General features: G+C 44.2%; 1 protein-coding gene and 2 long non-coding RNA genes across 4 annotated transcripts in view; all 3 read right to left on the reverse strand.

Moving 5' to 3' along the window:
* The window catches only part of LOC121673055 (doublesex- and mab-3-related transcription factor 1-like), a 57,799-nt gene extending 50,983 nt beyond the window's left edge, over window positions 1–6,816 (reverse strand). The window contains exons 1-2 of one of the 2 annotated variants that reach the window (XM_042046090.1): window positions 6,375–6,816; window positions 3,063–3,246 (exon numbers count right to left, since the gene is read on the reverse strand). In XM_042046090.1, the coding sequence (XP_041902024.1) occupies window positions 3,063–3,246; window positions 6,375–6,659 (469 nt within the window). In that variant the 5' untranslated portion in view covers window positions 6,660–6,816. The remainder of the gene's footprint in view (window positions 1–3,062; window positions 3,247–6,374) is intronic. The other variant, XM_042046091.1, reaches the window with a different exon arrangement.
* Window positions 6,817–12,267: 5,451 nt separating this feature from the next.
* On the reverse strand, window positions 12,268–15,369 carry LOC121673057. The gene is made up of 2 exons (XR_006019127.1): window positions 14,960–15,369; window positions 12,268–12,778 (listed from the first exon to the last, which is right to left on the reverse strand). It is a non-coding gene; the product is annotated as an uncharacterized LOC121673057 (long non-coding RNA).
* Window positions 15,370–15,798: 429 nt separating this feature from the next.
* Window positions 15,799–19,086, reverse strand: LOC121673056. Its single transcript, XR_006019126.1, has 2 exons — window positions 17,992–19,086; window positions 15,799–17,849 (listed from the first exon to the last, which is right to left on the reverse strand). It is a non-coding gene; the product is annotated as an uncharacterized LOC121673056 (long non-coding RNA).

Raw genomic sequence — 19,086 nt, forward strand, 5'->3', positions numbered from 1 at the left:
CAGACCAGTGAAGAACACAGGTGTTATAAAATGAGCATGTCTGAAAAGCACATTCTACAGGTTCCACCATAGTCTTTCCTAAATTTTGCATATCTGTTAACCTAACAAGATATAACTATCCTGCTGAAGGAAGGGCAATTACATCAAATGCCCTGGGATAATGACTTCTGCTGCTCCGTACAATTAAATGGCCTTTCCTTTCAGCAACCTACAACTTTTTAAGGGGAAATGCACAGAAAGAACAAATTCTGTCTGTAAGACACTCTACTAATGCCCTGAGACCATGGTCTGCTCCCTTCCAACTACCCTGCAAATTCCCAGTTTGCTTTTGAGTGGGAACGCACACTCCATCCAAAGTAAACATGCTTGACATGGTTAATGTCCAAACACCTATGCTATAACTGTGATAATTCATTTTTCCCCTTTTTAAAAACAGCATGTCACAATGGGATCTGAAAAACTGCCCCTGGTCTCCAGGTATCCTACTATTTCTGATCTGCTAATAAAATGGTTACAGCAAGCAATGACTCTCTCTCTGGCACTATGTCTGATTTGTGTGACTCCTTCACACATTACTCCTCTGCTGGCAAACAATGCTCCGTGTGATGAGAGTCCAGAAGAAGAACTGCTCTCATAAGCCAAAAACCTTAGAGGAGGAACAGAATTACCACTGTCAAAATCACCTCTTGCCCAACCTAATGTGAGTCACACAGGACACGCTGCAATCCCAGGAGCCACCGCTTCCCCTGGGGCTTGCAGGGAACTGCTGACTCCCCCCTGACATGAAGCGTTTCACTTTCTCTGCTCGCTCTAATAATTACTGAAAATTCTTGAAAAATCAGCACCTCAGCCTACCAACCTGAGACAATGACACTTGCTCTGATGGGGTCTCCATTTTGCTTGCAGTTTAGGGTACCAACAAAATCAAAAAACAGCAATACAAGAGTCCATCAAGTACCTGGTCCTCAAACAACCCAACACATGAAGCCAGAACTTAATGTCACTTGGCAATTTCTCATCTGAAAAAAAAGGTCTTTATATGCTAAAAAGAAAAGCCTAAGGTTATTTAGGCTGTATTCCTCACCAAAGCCTGTAGTCAGACACCTGATAAAGCTATCCTACAGGTCTGGATAAACGCAGAGCACCTTCTCCAGCTTCAGTCAGCATGCAATCACTGCTATCAAATCAAAACCCAGAAGTACTTACATTACTTTCACAGATGAACCTAGCAAAATTATTAGGGACGTAACTTTACTTATACAGTGTAGTCACCTCTGAGCTAAGCACAAATGTCTGTTGCTACTTAGGTGCCTAAAAGCAAAACTATGAACCTGATTTCCTATTCATTTGCAGATGTTTCCATTTCTGGTGAACAAGGTTGACCCTGTCTTGATTCTTGACTAGAATCACATCTTCTTTCTGGAGATGAAGCTGTATTTCAAATGTTGTCATTCACAATCAGTTATTTATTTGGACACAAATGATAACAGTTAGTTATTTAGTAAAATGCTTAAGAAACAATGTATTTAAATTGCTCAAAATCCATTGTAAGAAAAATGACTGCTCTGACCAAAAATAGTCAAACAATTCAAATTATTTTAAAATTAGGCATTTTATGTTTTCAAGTCCTTATTCAAGCATGTGAATTACCTTAAGCTTGTTTGGTCAATGTTTTTAATTAAAAGACCATAATTTAATTCAATTAATTAGCAATTATTAAAATGGGGTTAATAAATTAAATACTGTCATTTAAAAAACATTAAGATCAAAGGTTATGCCAGTTTTGTCAACAGTAAAATTATTTCATTCTTTGGCCTTCCTGTATAAGCAAGGATCTTCTTGTCCTCCTGAGTTACACACAATCTCTACACATTACTGAATATACTACTTTAATCTTTAGCCAGCTTTTTCCATGTCTACAGAGAAAGCATGCAATAATGCAAATATGAAAGGAGTAACTGCATCAATTCAAAGGTGACACTAACATAATGAAAACAAAAAAGCTAATAAAAAGCTATTTATTGCTTTATTAAGCAGTTCTTTTAAAACCTTCCCAGCAAAATTCCTCTACAATGGTCTGAAACTGCCTGTCTGCACTAGATCCAACAAATCCATCTGACATACTTTTAATGGCCTGCAAAACAGAATAACGTCACTTGACAGACATACTCATGCACTGTCCTTTTATTACTATGCAAGGCATTGCCCACTTTAGAATCATCTTTCTATCTGCCAAGTATACTGACCTGTATTACTGATGTTTACAGATGATTAAAAATGTACGAAATTTCCTTTTATCTATATTTGTTTGCTTTTTTTCTGTCTATACACAAGAAATCAATTACACCAGCTCCTTTCTTCTTTCTTATATATGTTCAATCACTGTGCCTGTCAGGCACAGTTAGAAAAGGGAAAAAGCAATTTGCATGGAAAAAACCATTTTGCCTAGAGTCTTCACTTGCACAGCACCTTCAAATCCCATCTGTGCTTAGCCATGCTTTCACTGAATCTACAAATATTGTTTGTCGTTGTTGTTGTTTTGGGGTTTTGTTTTACAAGTGTCAAATGCAGTAGAGTAAGTTGTAGTAAAAGAGAAGGACTGTTGTCAGTCTTTGGTAGTTCATCACACCGTGCCACACAGAACCAATGTGCCACCACATCAAGTCATGTAAGGTTGGCAGATCTCTGCTGCCCTGAAAACTCTTGCTACACAGCCAGCCAAAACACACTTACCATGACTGTGGCAGGAGTTATGTTTTGGGACAAAGGACAAAAGCTTCCCATAATTCTCTAATTGCAGTCACACACCCTATTGAATTTTATTACAGCACCAGTCTGTGTAAAAGAAATTTTGATTTTCAAGTAAAAACAATCAATTAAAATATTAAAGACCGATACTGGATCCTTCCCTTTTGCTAGTTGTACCAAAAGCATACGCTGGTATTGGGGAGAGGATTCTCCACAACCCTGTCACTGCAAAGAGGTGAACAGGTGCCAACAGCAGGCATAGGCAGTGCTGGCCATTGCCCCCAGCCACGAGCACCGCTCTCCCAGCACTTCACCTGATGGTGTACTAGCTGATGTCACGGCTGTGCTTGCTGAGTGCATTGGGCTGCTGCTTTCCAGCAACAGGCAAGAGCTGCCACCACTGTTCTTCTTAACAAATGTCTCCGGGACACTGGGCAGGGGCACTGGGCGGCTGATTCCAAGTTCCTCTTCCTGAGCTTGCTGTCTTCTTAGTGCAACCTGGGAACAAAAGACAAGACATAGTGCATGCTCTGTGGTTTTGAGCACAATTTATACTCGCAACAATGACAGATTCAAAGCTGGTTTTTCACTCTTTCTACTCTGAGTAGTGTTGATCATAGAATTACTAAGGTTGGAAAAGACCTCCAAGACCACTGAGTCCAGTCTCCAACCAAACACAACCACGTCAACTAAACTACAGCACTAACTGCCAGGTCCACTGGCACTTCCAGGGATGGTTACTCCAGTACTTCCCTGGGCGGCCCATTTCAGCACTTGACAATCCTTTCTATTCTTCCTGATGTCAACCTGAACCTCCCCTGGCCCAGCTTGACACCATTTCCTCTTGTCCTGTCACTACTGGTTGCCTGGAAAAAGAGGCAGACCCTTGCCTTGCTACAACCTCCTTTCAGGCAATTGCAGAAGGTCCCTCCTGAGCCCCCTTTTCTTCAAGCTAAACAACTCCAGCTCCCTCAGCCACTCCCCCTATGGCTTACTCTCTAGGCCCTTCCCACAATCCAGCCAGTGGGTACAGAAGCATACAAAGATATTAAAAACCAACCCCTTTTGGTGTTCAAGCACATATGAACAAGCCTATGAAATGCTGGTGACATACATGTCTTCCTCCACCAAGGCCAAACAAAGACATATTACAGCTGACTACACTTCCCCAACACAGCTGCTCCTGGGACAAACACACTGCAGAAAGTGTAGTCACTACCCTCTTCTCTGCTGATACACAGCTGCTGAGGCTGAGAAGTTAGTCTGCTTGCAGGGTTCTGCTGTGCCTCTTATCAATATAAAGCAGCTCTTCATGAGGGCTTGCATCTGCAATCTTCTGCTCTATCCAGGCCTGCTAGGTTCCTTGCTGGCTCTTTGCTAGAAATTTCCTCTTCAAGGAAATTTCAGCATACAGTACCCTGTACACAGAGAACCATTATGGAAGAAGCACGGCAAATGTAAGGTGTCATCCTGCAAGCACCTCAGACAGCATCACTACTGCACACAGCTGGGGCAGGTCTGGAGAAGCTGGAGCTTCCCATTTCTTTCCCAACACTGACAACGTTCCAAAGCCTAGCTGGTCGTGGCCAAGCCCATAGGCACTACACAGTCTGGATGTGGGTGCAAACAAACCATATTCACTGCTTACAGACAGCCCCTTCTGCCTCACCTGAACCAGTAGATCAATATAACCCATCTGTCCACCCATGCCATGTGTCTAGGAGATAAATATGACACTGCTACAGCTACCTACCCTGTGCTACTTGTCAGGTGACTGATTTGCATCTTTACCTGAACCTTGGAAATCTGTTCCAGATTACAGACTGGGATCATGAGCTTTTCTTGATGGAAATTCTCCTGGGTATCTTGGACAAGACGTCCCTACATTTTCATGTTCAACAGCCACACTTTTTCCTAATACAGATGTATAATTCTGTTAACAGAAATTAGTACTAGCCTTTGCAATAAGAGGCATCCCAAACAGAAGGTGCAGACTTACGAACACCACTGAAACTTTGACTTCACAAGCCAATAACCTTGACCTGTAAAATTCCACCAGCATCAAAGGACTCATTGCAGAAATATATCAAAAGGGGGAAAGACAGACTTTCAATGTGTAACTCCTACACAGATAAGGTTTAGCTAGGGAGGCTTTCAAAGCTACTTTCAAATACTAGGCAGGGAAGAGAATACCCCCAGGAGGGCCATCACCAGAGCCTGCTAGCAGGAGGCACCCAGTGCCTGACAGAAGCAGCTGAGAAGCAAAAAGAGTCTCTGTTGAAGGGGATGCTTGCACGGAGAACACTGCACTTCCCGCTCCCTTCCCCGAGGCAGACAGCGAAGGGATCCACGTTTATTATCCCATGGTTCACAGCAGGCAGAGAAAGCGCATGTAACTTGGGCATAACAACAATTTCTGGACTGCCATACCACCAACAAGGAGGAATTGTTTAAATGAACGAAAACGTACTACCACTGAGTTCTGAGGACTTTTTATATAACTGCACTGAATAACAGAATCAAAAAGCGGGGAAGGATTTAATCCAGGGCCGCTTAGGTTTCTAAAACCTGTCAGCCCGACACACATTTTATGCGCGGTCACGAAGCTCTGAGCACACACCAGTTGCAAACAGACGGGTGCGGGGTGTAAGCACTGCCTTCCCTCGCAACAGCGGCCCCAACACCTTGTCAATAATTTGCCCGCAGGGGATCGTTTGCACCAAGGAGGGTGTACAATGCCCCTCGCTGAGCTCAACTACTCCAGCGGCCATTACACGCCCAGGACTCCTCTTAATGAAGTCTGCAAGATGAAGCTCGCAAGGGCTAACATAGCCCTGCACTAACACCTCCGGAGGTGTGACTTCAGCGAGACTACCCAAAGAAAAAGTTACTCCTACCTTGGATACCGTTCGTTTTCTTAGCCCTCAGAACACTGAGCCCTCGTTTAGATTTAAAATGACACACCTACACAGCTAACTGAAGAGCTGCTATATACAAAATTTGGAACAACGCTGTTAAAAAAACCCCCAAACATTAAAAAGTTAGAAATGCGCTCAACTGAAGCCACCATCATCAGGAAATGCAATTACACCGAATCTGAAAACACCGGCGCAAAATATTCAAGCAATTAGCCGGCTAGATTATTCATTTTCTAGTTAAAAGCAAGCTGGAAAACGACCACTGACGGCAGTTTAGGTCCCGCTCCATGCAGGTTCTACAGCCGCCCACACCCTGTGGAACTGTCCACAGGGCTGGGATGTACCCGGCTCGGGGGAGCGGCGCTCGGCCGGGATGCGCAGCTAACCGCTCACCGCTGCCGCTCGCCCCGACTGCAATCCTCCGCGCCTTTGGGGCATCTCCCCTTTTTTATGGAAAAAAAAAAATTAAATAACTTAAAACAAATACAGCGAGAAGTCTCACTAACATAGGAACGCGGCGGTGTAACTCTTGACTCCAGTCCACGGCGAGGCTAACCCGCGGCTGAGGTCTCGCAGCGCTGCGCACCGCATCTCGGCGCGGCCGCTTGGCCCCGACGGGCACGACAAACCCTGGGCACGGAGCACACACACACCCCGCTGCCGGCAGCGCGCCGGAGGACAGCCCATCCCGCTACGGGCACAGCTCACCTGCGCTGCCATGACGCGCTGCCGCTCGGCGATCAGGCTGCACTTGTTGCACTGGCAGTCCCGCCACATGCAGAAGCGCTTGTGTCCCTTCAGCGGCGAGGAGTAGCCGTGGTTGCGGCAGCGGGCACACTTGGGCAGTCGCGGCCGCTTCCTCCCCGCTGCAGCGCTGCCCCTGTCGGCCAGGCCGGCTGCCATGGGGGCCGCCGCCTTCCCGAAGCTGCTCGCCTTGTCGCCCGGGCCCGCGACGTCCGGGGGCTTACTGAAGGCCGGGGTGTCACCGGGCATCGCGGCAGGCGGGGGACAGCCGGCAGAGCGGTCCGCGCGGTGCTGTCCTCCCCTCTCCTGTCCCGTCCCGTCCCACCACCGCGCGCGTTTTGGCGGGCAGCACCAGGCAGGAGGCGCCCCTCCTGCCGCGCCTCCCCCACCTCTGCTCCTGGGGGGTCGGTGCGGCCGCGAAATTACTTGTTGCTATCCCGAGGGAGCGGCCACCCTTCCCTCCGCGCTCCTCCCTCCCCCACCAGGCCGGCCTGTGGCGGCAAAGGCGGGCGCCGTCCAGGCCGGTCGCAGTCGGATGCACGGCGGGGCGGTGGGTGCAGGGCCGGGGGTGGCAGAGGTGCTGCGGGGCTCGGCTCAGCCGCGCTGCCCGGCAGGTCCCGCACGACAGAATGCCCAGGCCCCCGTCGGGGGCGCTCCGCGGCCGCCCTGCGGCCTCTGCGCACCCTCCTTGCCCCGCAGCGGCCAGCGCAGGCCGTGTCCATGGTGGTGATGCCGGACGAGGTCTGAGACAGCAAGGCGGAATCGATACAGAGAGGCCGTGCTTAAGCCCAGTGGTCCCTCGGGTTGGGCAGGTCAGGTTTGGGCAGGCGACCAACATGGCCTAGCCCAGGGAGAGGTGTGACACCCGAATAAAACACCCAAGTTGCCACAGCTCAGCTGCTCTTTGTTGTGAGGCTGCTGGCGTCTTGCTGGACTGCATCCTCCCTTTACGGGTTACCTCGCAGTTGTATCCCGCAATGTGTATAAAGACACCTTGATCAATATCTGTGTGGGCACGTGATTCCAGCAGGTATCGGGGTGAGTGAGAGTATGGTGCTAACACGGTAGCCATCACCTCTGGAGCTGGTGTGGGTGGCAGAGCGGCTGAACTCTGCAGGGGAAGACAAGCGAAGATGCTTTTCTCTTCTTTACATAGGCTGCCCTTCCAACTTGGCACTGTGATTTATACATGCATGCAGCTCTACAGATATTATTTACAGTATTAATATTTCCTCTGTTACACCTTTAAATCTTTCTGGGTTCAACTTTAAATGACGCTATCTTCATGCTGAAATGAAACTATTAAATTACATCTCAATCTAAGATGAATGACAACTGTCAAATGAGTGACTCAACAGAGATGAAGCAGAAAGCATCTGAGATTATGTGAGGCTGATTTATAAAGATTGCATAAAGATTTCTATAACCCCAGCTTCATGACTCAGCATATCAGATGGCAGTAAGTTACAGTAGGTAGAAATTTATTTCTGCTAGAAGAAGCCAAGAAAGGCATCTCTCACTTTGTGATCAGCTAACTCCAAGCTAATTCTGCTCAGACTGAGCCTCCATGCTGGAAACAGTGAGTGCCTATCTCTCAGCCTGAAGAAAGCCCCAGATCCTTGCCGCTTGATGCTTTGCATTAGCTTTTAATAAATGACATTTAAAGAACTTTTTCCTTCATGGTACAACAATGGAGACATTTATGGCACTTTCCATCCTCCAGAGAGACCTCATTCAAACCCTCCTGTTAAGCCCCAGTCGCAAGCAGTCAGACAGTCCACAAGTGAAGGCTGAGCACAAGCTGTGTGGGCTTGGTATGACCATCATTCAACTTGCAGAAACTGAAACTTTTCCCTTGCATCACTTTGCTGGGATTGACATTTCTGATGTCAGTAACTGCACATTTTCCCCACAAGATAGGAGAATATGAACACAATGTTTAGAGGAACAAAATTGGGATTTGCCTTTACATGTAGTGGCACATATCACTAATGTTTAAGGGAGGTGAACAATGTAGGCATACTTAGCTTCACATATCAAAACATAAAACTCCTCCCTGAATGAAACCAGTTGAGATCTTCTCAAGTCATATGGGCATTGATCGGTTTCCAAAACTTTGTCTAGGAGCAAGCCTTGAATATCCAGTTTGTGAAGTTCAGTGCACGGTGGAACACACACAGAGGAATGTTTTCAGGTTCTCCCCTACAAATTATCTTAAAGTCAATTGAAAATGCAAATTAAAAAGTAGATGAAAGGAGGCTAAATCAAAAGACCAAGAAAGGCAAAACAAAATAAACCCAACAGAGGTAGGAGAAGAAAATCAGAAATGACAGCAGGGGTGGAAAAGGAGAAAAGGTAAGAGAAGGAGAGTACATAAAGCAGACAAAGACAGACAAAGGATAAATAATAGCAGTCACCAGGTGTTTATATATGACTTTTCACTAGAAACTTAAGTGGGACAGCCTACCTCAAAGATGAATTACAGGATGCAAAAAATGCAACAGTTCCAAGAACATTAATTCATCACTCTGTCACGTAACTAGTATTTTCTACTCCTGCTTTTCAGGCCAACTGCACAGATCTGTATTATCCATAATGGCACAGAACCTACTGTACAGAAGAAAATATTAATGTTGTTAGTACCTGTTTGGTGTTTTGTGTTCTGGATGAATACCACCAAAATAGATAGATGCCTCATGAATACAAGTACACGATTGATCATTTAATAATGAATTGCTTTAGTTTTGCTAGCTCAAGTCACACTTTGAGTATGGGTTTAGAGTGCAATGTTTTTCTCCATTTTTTTAATGGGTATTTGACAGTTGACAACACATTGCTGGATTTGTCATCTGTGGAGTCATGAAGTAATAGGAGATGGTCATAAACTGCTGTTAGTCCTAAGACTAACCACAATAACTGCTGTTAGTCCTAAGACGAATCACAATAACCTCACTGCAAGTCTTCAGGAAATTTAGTCATTCATTTAATGTACGTCTGGGTATCTCTGGTTTGAGTCTGTCCAGTGATTATGTCAGTGACTTAAAATTACTGCAGTTTGCTGTCACCTTTGGAAATAACTGTAATTAATATTTCTGATGAAACAACAATAAGAAGAATCAAAAGACATTTTTGCTTTTCTTTTTTTTTTTTTTTTTTTGGTCTTAATAGATATCTGATAGTTGTCCTTTAGCTTTAACTTTTTCTTTAAAGTCCAATACAGCATCTGTTAGTGATGATCTGTCCTTTGCTGATTCATGTCTTTAGCTGATCTCTTGAACCTTGCAAAAATATTTTATTTGCTAACAAGATTATAATTTTGAGGGACAAATGTGGGCAAGACGTGATCCCACCACCACATTTCGTATGAGTCAGCAATTCAGTGGGGAGATTACAAATTAAAAAGGATTTAATTCTAATGCTGTTGCCTGGGAAGTGACGATCTTCAGTTTCACAGAAGTCAGTGAGGTTGAGTGCATTTCATTTTAGAGAACTGCTAGACCTGATTCTGTTTAATTTTTCTTTTTCCTGTCAGTGGGTCAAATCAGAGGGTTTGTGAGATATTTTTGACTCTGAGAGATCATTTTATAGACTGTATCCCCAGGGCTGGTTGTGGATTCCCAAAAGAGCCTCAGCTGCAGGAGTGGTGAGGGATAGAAGATAAAGCATGCACACTGCCAGTCTGCATTGTTTGAAAACATCTATGTGTCCATAAACACTCTGGACGTTTTGAACAAAATATCAGAGGGAGTCAAGCAAAGAAGGGAAACCATGCCAGCACATTCCCTGAGACACTGATAGGAACTGGGAAGCTCCTCAGTGTTGAACTTTAGTGTTTGCCTGCAGCTTTGGGTGTTTTGGCTGCCCTACAGCCATCTGCTTAACAGAATAAACAGGTGTAGAGGTACCCTCGTTTCTGCTCCTCCAGCTATGTCAGTCTGCACATGCGTTTACTCACGTGGGTCATCGGCTAGTTTTCAGCTGGTTTACTTGTGCCAGTAGTCTCCCATGCAAGTGTATTCGCTGGAGCGACAGACATCGTCACAACTAAAACACTTGAAAAGATACTTCAGGAAAAATCCAGTAGGTGGCATAAATAAGCCATGCATTTTTTATTTATTTTTTTACTTTTCATTTGTACACATGTGCAGTTCTCTTTCATTCATTCCTTATTTTAATCCTCCTTTAACTTACAGGGAAGCTGAAGTTTTGTCACTTGGCTCTTAAAACTTCATCCCCCAGGCAAAGTTTTGTATTTCAAGCAGAGGATTTTCTCCATGCTTTCTGGAAGCATATAGGTTTTGGGGTTGTTTTTCCCCCCACCTCTATATTTATGTTTCTAGCATTTTCTGTTTTCAGGTTATACTACCTGCAGATCTCAAACTGCCTGCACCACAACAAAAGGAAAGGGTTTCTTACTGGGCAGATATCTGAACCCAAACCTTGCCTTGCAATTCTCAGTATTTACTAGATTTTATAGTCACCCTTACAGCTGTTCTCTCAGACACTTCTCTGTGATGATAGATAGAGTACTGGCACCAGGAGCATTACTCCAGATCAGTGAAGTCTGATAAACCACTGATGGCTTTTGCTTAAGGTCATTTCAGTCAAGCTGAATCTTTAATTCAGACTTAAGATTTTTAAGTGCCTCAGCCTTCCTTGCTCCAAAAATGTTTCTGTGGCATGGGCATTTAGGGATAAGGTTTCAGTGTGCTACTAGGTTCTCTTCTCCTCAAACTCCATCTTTTTTTTTTTTTTTTTTCCCCTCTGGTGCCCCGGGCTCCACTCTCACTGAGTGAACAGCTAAAGCAATGTATAGTGCTGCCGCCTTTCCTCAGTGAGAGTGAGGAGACTCCTTGGGGTGGTCCACAGCTTGCCAAGTAAGCTCAGGGCTGTCTTCCTGCATCAGCCCCAAAAGCTGCTCTGCTTACAAAGACCACTGTTTGTAGCAAGATGGGATTGTGTACACTCTTCAGCACCTCAGTTCATGTTCTTTTCTCTTGGTACAAATCCATACTCACTGGGAAGATAAGGTGTCAGGGGACCCTTCTCCAAAGGGTGCAAGAAGGAATGTTGGCAGGGGGCAGGGAACAGCATCATGCGTATCCCAAGTTGGAGAACAGGCCTGCCATAGCAGGCCTTAATGGCCACTGAAGCAGCGTGTTTATTCACACTCTGCTTATTGGTATTCTTCCAATAAGTATGGGGCAAGAGAGCCTTCACATCAGTAACTTCAGATGAGCCACAACTGAGAAAAGTGATGGGTGCCTAAGCAGACACGTTTGTTTGCAAGATACACATTAATGAGAATCTAGAGTTTAATGGTCCAAATGTCAGGGTTATGGTAAAAATTATTTATGTAAAAATAAAGAAAAGCCTACCTGTTACAACAAATGGCTCTTCCCCTTCATGGCTGTGAGTCCATATCAAGCTGGGTAGCGTCTATTGTTAAAACGATTCTGGGAATGATTTTAATTATTTTTCTGGCTTTGTTTCTTTTTAGTTGCCTTAAGAAAGTTTTATTAAGGGCTATGGGAAGAGATTTCTCTTCCAGTAAAGAGGGGGAAGATGTTGTGGTGGTCAAGGCCACCACAGAAGTGACCAAGGAGCCACCAGGCCCAAGAACAGCAGAGGTCTGCTGGTAGGCAGGTACTAATGTACAAAAGTGCCTCCGTGGCCACTTCTGCGCTGGCCTTGACCACCGCAACATCACGACTGTTCCCAGAGCATCCTATGAGAGTCTGCCTGGGCAGAGTGTAGACAGCTCTCGCACACTCACGCAACACCCGGGGTGGGTAAGCACATACACACACAAGCACTTTGGTGAACCACGCCGAGAACAAAGAGGCTGGAGGGGCTCTTTGTGTGGAGTTCCACGGACAGAGTTTATTCCATACATTAAGGGATCCAGGGGCAAAGAGCCGGGATATCACAGCGTCCAGGAATTAAGTATGGGGAGGAGAAGGGGCAGAGAGAGGGCCAGGGACCAATGGAGAAAGAGCGGAGGGGAGCAGCATAGGGGGGGCCAGGGTACACAAACCGACGGGGAAACATGGAGGGAGGAGTTGGGATACAACAACCAATGGGGTGTTGAGGAGGGGAGAACATTCTGGAACTAAGACTTATAGGGAAGAAAGGGGGCGGTAGGCCAATGGGCCAACTAACTGGGAGTAATCTACATATCACGACGAAGGACTGTGGGAACTCGCTGTGACTACTGTGGCACTTCTGTACATTGGTACCTGCCCACCAGCAGACTTCCACTGTTCTTCGGTCTGGTGGCTCCTTGGTCACTTCTGTGGTGGCCTTGACCACCACAACAAGTCCAGCGAATGAGATTGTCCCACACTGCTCAATAAAAACAGGATTAACTGGAAACAAAATTCACTTTGTTACATTATGCCAAATATAATACAAAACCAAAGCAGTTTTCAAGTTCAATGAAGCAAATAGAATGGAGATACTTAAAAAATGCATATGTTTATCATATTTCCACCCTGACTAATTTTACTACTAACAAAAAAATAGCGTTTTTTTACACTAAAACCTACATTCTTCGTTTCCTCGTTTGTTCATGCAAATTGGAATAATTTCATTGCAGACATAAAGGCTGAAGAAAACACCCTGTCAGCCACTTGAAAATTTCAGTCATGGTTAATAATTGACTTGGATAGCTATTTGAAAGCATTATTAGGCCCAACGTATAAAATAGAAGTTAAAAAGCAAGTGTGGAGAAAACCACTGAACTGCTTCTTCTCAGTATTCATTGTTCATTTTAGGCACACTTGAAAATTAATTGGATCCAGTGACTTAGAACATTGAAGATTCTTGCATGACTCATTAAGCTGACATTTCTAACATTCCTAATTCACACAGTAAGAATGATAGAGTCGCATAAGCTATACATTTGAGCTCCTTCATCAGGGTAGGACTACTGAAGAGAATGCCCTTAGTCTTGAATATCATCATCAATTCAGCTCTAAGACATCTGTAATGGAGCTGAGTTTGATAGACTGCCAGAGTATGAAAAACTAAGCTCCAGCATCTTAAAAATAGGCAACACAATTAATTGCTAGTTTTTTATTTATGGTCTTTAATGTTTTAATAGATACAGTTAAATTTCCACTTCACTGAGCAAACCAATTGGGATTTAAAGGAAGAAATAGATCATTTCAAATTATAAAGCACTTGCTTTATTACCTATGCCTTCTCTAAATGGTGCAAGTTTTTATTATTTTGCATTCTTGATCTTCAGAAACTTACAGCTGCTGAAACTCTGTGGTTCTGAAGGACGTTTACAGCTGAGGTAACAGAAGGGGTAGGTTTTGCTATGTCAATTTACTATCCATCCAGTTTTTTTATTTGTGTATTATTATTTGTTGCACATAATTCTGATGCTGAATAGAAGCAAGGTTATTGTTACAATATCTCCTTCTGATTTATTTTCATCTTTTTTCCTTAAGCCTAAATAAATATATTTTTCACATAATTTACTGCTCTCAGGGGAGTATTCTGTGAGACTTCCCATTAAAATCAGTGAGTGTAGCACACATGCTTGAGAGCAAAGTGTTGTGCTGCTCTTCCCCCATTTCTTCCCATTTCCTGTGGGAAGCCTTTCAGATCCACTGGGTGGGGCAGGGGTATCAGAATTGCCTCCAGAAACAGCTGAGCTCTTCCAAATATTTTAATCAAAGTCAAATGACTGTTACTTAATCAGTCATGCTGTGAAATGACTTGATGTGAGCTGCTGACCTTTTGCATTTCCTAGCATGGGAAAGAGGCTTTCTTCTTTGCTGTCAGCCGGCCTCTCTTCCCCTGCAGCCTCTCCCATTCCAGCCTCCATGCCCCAGAGCTCCTAGAGCAACTGGGCAGTTCAGAGGTGGTCCCTAAATGCTATGGACAGTGAATTGGGTCTTTCCATCTTCAAGGGTTTGTGTTGTCATCCCACCTCCATGCTAGGAATCCAGTCTAAAGAAGGGACCTGGGAGATCTGGGTCCCAGGAAATCTATGCCTATCAAGTAAAGCTTTACTTAGTGCTATCAAGATAATCAGAGCGCTTAGTTGGCTTCCTTAGGCAACAGTTTTCTTCTATCACTTGTGTTTCTGTCAGCAGTGTTGGGGTTGATGATCTCTGTACATCATATATGCACATTTGGTAATTAACAGTTATTGAGTTCCTCTGATACTATTGGTGAGAAGCTGGTAAGGAAGATGACACACTGTTACAAATGAGTTCAAGTGTTAAGCTATTAATTTTAATTAGGCTGGCTTTGTCGAGACACTGAGATACCTTGAAAGGTGATGGAAACACTGTATAAAAACTAATTAGCCATCTTAAATTTTTGTCATTTATATGCAAACAGGGCATTTGCAGATGCCAGAATAAAGTTGTTAGCCATCCCAGCTAAGTGCATGAAAATATTCACATTGTCTGAGTAAAATATTTTAAAATATCCTCAGAGTTTGAAATTGTAACAGATAGCACATTATGAGGTTGAGAACAAAGAGTTATCTTCTCTGCATGGTTGTTTAAGTCATTCTTTTCTCGTACCTGATTTCAAGAAACCAAGGCATGGAGATTGCCTTTCCACTGGAAGGCAGCTTCTGTGAATTCACAATAATGACATCTAAGAAGATTGTTCATTAGGCACCTAAGGTAAGTAGGGTACACCTCTAGTATTGCCCGAGTCTCTATTATAAACATAATAGCCCATAATTCCTCTTTGCAGGACTCACTGTGTTCTACTGTCTGAATGATACATACCTTAAATACCTGCCTGGATACTCACTTTGCTTTATGGCCCATCAGCTTGCCGATGATTTGGTCCTCTGGGTGAAGAATACATGCTTTAACCAACTTTGAGTAGCTGTTTATTCTTATGTGCTGTAGTGTTGCAGTGGGGATACTGCAACACGCATATACCAAACCAGGAGTCCCGTGGAAAGGAAATATATATGGACAGACAGATTCTTGATAGCTGTTTCAGAGATGTTTATTTCTCCAGCCGCATGGCCGGAGCCCTGCCGAGGAACTGTTCCAGTCACGGGACCAAGGGTCCTTCTGCCCGCGCAGGGAACACAAACCAACCAATGGGAACGAGGCTGAGCAGGGGCAGGGAAACCCCGTGTCTGTGCCCTCAGGGCCCCTCTCCCAGGGCTACACGGCAGGGGAGGGACCCCAACACTGTAGTGAGATCCCTCCTGTCTTTTTTCAAAACAAACTTGAGGAACAATGTGAAAATTACACATAGATACACTCATGTACCTGAGTTTTTTTCCTTTTTTTTTTTTTTTTTTCGGAAAGAATAGTCCCTTGGTTACAATCATGGTATTGTTAAAGTAGGAGCTGTTATCAAGGGTGGCAATGTTATTAACAAATAATATCTTTTATTCCTATTCAAGAATATATCTAAAATAATTGTTATTATCAATATTAACTTCTAGGGGGCACTAGTTAACTACCTAAGATGGTCAAAATAACTGATGTCCCAAACCAAGTCATATGAGATTGCACTGTTGATCATACTTCAGAAGTGGACCAGTGATGGTGGTGGTGGTAAAAGGAGACAGTGGAATACTGGAATTCAGGAATGGCCTCAAAATGCCAGTTAATACAACCCTTTTCCTAGCAGGGGACAGAAGGAGTGACTTCTGCACACTTAGATCTATTTGGATGCTACTGAATAGTAGGAGACACAATGTCACTATGATGAGAGACTCACTAGTTTACTCACCATCAGCAATGCTAGAGAGAAGTAGAGAGGGTAGTGATAGAAGAGCTGCACATTTTCCCTGCAATTCTGGACTCATGCTGTGCCCAAGGCTTCATTTAAAGTCAAGACTAAGTTTCCACATGCAGTCTCCTCTCTACCTTTGCCCCACCAGTATCTCAAGAAAAGACACGGCAGTTCAGGATGACAACCTAGGCATCCTTGCGCTGTTGTTTGTGCTTTTTGTTCAGCTTTAGGATCAACACACTTGGCTGTGCTCAGCCACAGAAGAGGATCAGCTTTGCTCTCTGTGGAGGGCAATCACCTACTTCAGGTACTTTCAGGCAGTCTGTATTACATTTCAGGATTAATTCTTTGGAATAGCTAGTTCCTCAGGTCAAGTATTTATGTGTTGGACAAGCACATCCAACTCAGCTTGTTTTCATGTTTCTCAGTAACAATGCATGCCAGCAGCAGACCATCGGAACCCCTGTTCAGGTCCATGATAGGTGATTTTTTTCAGATTTGTTCCTGCCTTTGAAGAACCTTTTTTCTTGCAGTCTTGAGAAGAATAATACAGAAACCTTCCTGCAGTTGGAAAAGAGTTACAGCCATCATCTTTGCTGCTGTAAGTTAGGGCAAGTGCCCCTTTTGATCTGCCCTCTGGTGAGGAGTGGGGGCTGGGGTGACCTGTTCGTGTGAAATATGTCTCCTGCACCAGATTTCATGGCAGGTAATTTTGTTGGCATCCTCAAGAAAATCATCCTGTAATTTGAAGAGAACTTTAATTCCTAGAGCAGAGGTAGATCTCAGAGCCTGGGTAGCCATCCAGTACCTCTTGGGTAGACTAGTTCCTTACAAGTGAAAGAATGCAACCCCCAGAGTTTTCTCAGAAGGTAAAGTCAGGCTCCTGAACTTCTTCCATGGTGACTTGGTAGAAGAGCTGTAGAAATCCTGTGGTTTAGCACAGGGTTACATGGCAAGGTTCCTTTCTCTGCCTATGGAGCTTACCTTTCTGTTAGCAATTGTTTTACAGTGTTCATCCCTTCTTCCAAAGGCAATTCTGGGCTACAGGGCACAGCATTTTTCCATCTCCTGACACCAGATCTTAGGTGAAAATACTGCTTGGTTTCTTTGCACAAAATTTGTGTAGAAAGCAGTGGGCTACTAATTCAATGTTAAATTAGAGAAAATAATTGTGACCAAGATTTGCATGTGTCAGCTCATACATGCAGCCCTGATATGTCAACACTTGAAAGGGGGTTATTAAAAGAGGAAGAATTAATGAACTAATACCAGAATACTGAAACAAACAAACAAAACCCCAACTCAACCAATCAAAAAACCCCAACCCAAACTCAAAAAGAAACACATAAACAAAAACTCAAACCCCAACAAACCCCTGTAACTAACTGCCCTGTCAGAGAATCGGGCCGTCGTCTTCTGCACGCCTGCAGCAGTGCTGGATTTATCCTGTCTGCAGAGGTCTCCCCACTCCACAGAGAAGTCATGAGGAAGGCTGAGGGAGGGGGAACAGCCAGCATCTGCTAGGTTGCAGCTGGGCTCTCCATCAGATCTACAGGGCACAGTGGGAAGGCACTGGATGATTTTGTTCATCCAGCTTAAAGGAGGCATTTACAGTCATATCTGTAGCATGTTTTCATAAACTCACATATATACCTATTTTCACATGAATATGTGTCTTCTTTGCTTTCAATTCTTGACCATATTCTGACCAAATATGAGTTGTGTGAAGGCCGGAATAGGCAGTTACCATGTGAGACAAAGATGGAAACAAACTCAATATTAATTTAATTCATTTTAAAACTCACCCAAATTTCCTGAGAACTAAAACCTGGTTTGCAGAACTAACCTGGAGAGTTTTCTGTATCTCTTTGCCTGTCTCTTTGCAAACCATCTGCAGAGCTTATTATTTCAGCACTCACATAATGTGAGATGTTCTAAATTCCTTATTTACAGGATTTGTCTCTTATCAAAACAAAACTACGCATTTAAACTTCTTCCTTATTTTCAACTTTCAACTTTTTAGCAGCTGTTGTTTGCTCTGTTGAGGGTGGCAGACTTTGGACCTGTCTGCTGGGGACACTGTGACTGTAAATGGTGTCAAGTTGCATTCCATCTTCCAGTGTCAGGTGCCTCTGCTCCACCTGAAATGGACAAAAAATGTACAGATCATTTTTTTTCTCATCACACTGCTGATTCTTGTTTAAGCAACTCTCTGGCAAGTTCTCTTTCAGTGTTACAGATTTCCAACTTTCTATTGTGCCCACAAATACATAATACTTTTCCTCAGTTGCTTCAGTCTGGTTTTGCTAAAACAAATCTCATTTTGTCATACTGTGTTTCTAATCTCTCCCAATCTCTTTGTACAGCTGTTCTGCTCACACTTCTCCCAAATCATCAAATGCAGAAGGCATAACATGCTTCTTGCTCCTCCTGCTAGGCTAGTGATGCAGATTAAGCCACCACAATAAAGGGCCCCTGAACAGATGTATCTGGTTGGACTGGAAAATTCTCATGATAAATTTGCAAGAATGAGTGCATGGCGGTGGAGTGGGGCAAGCCATTTCCAGGGCCAGCCCCTGCCTGCTCCTACCTCCTCACTGCCAAGGGATTGTAACTGTCTGACTCCAAGTCTCACTCACCCTTGGGACTAGAGAAAAGTTGCCTTTCCAGCAAAATGCCCAAGAGCAACGCAGGGGTGCTGCACGATGACTGCCAGACAGAGCAGGTGGCTTTTCATGCCTCAGAGAAAGGTGTGATACCATAGCCAGGAAATAGAGAAGGATCTTTCCTAATCTGCCAGTTCCGCCATGACGTGCAAATGAAATCTCGTATCTTCACCTCAGTAAAGTTAACATGGCTCAATGAGGAAGGACAGCATTACTGGGGGAGCATGAGCTACCCTTCCAGCTCTGCAGCTAGCCAAAGCTCTAGAGTATGCAGC

Source organism: Corvus kubaryi, unplaced genomic scaffold, assembly GCF_017639235.1.
Source record: "Corvus kubaryi isolate FWS band 111438036 unplaced genomic scaffold, C.kubaryi_AGA036_p1.0 65148, whole genome shotgun sequence".
NCBI classification, from domain to species: Eukaryota; Metazoa; Chordata; class Aves; order Passeriformes; family Corvidae; genus Corvus; species Corvus kubaryi.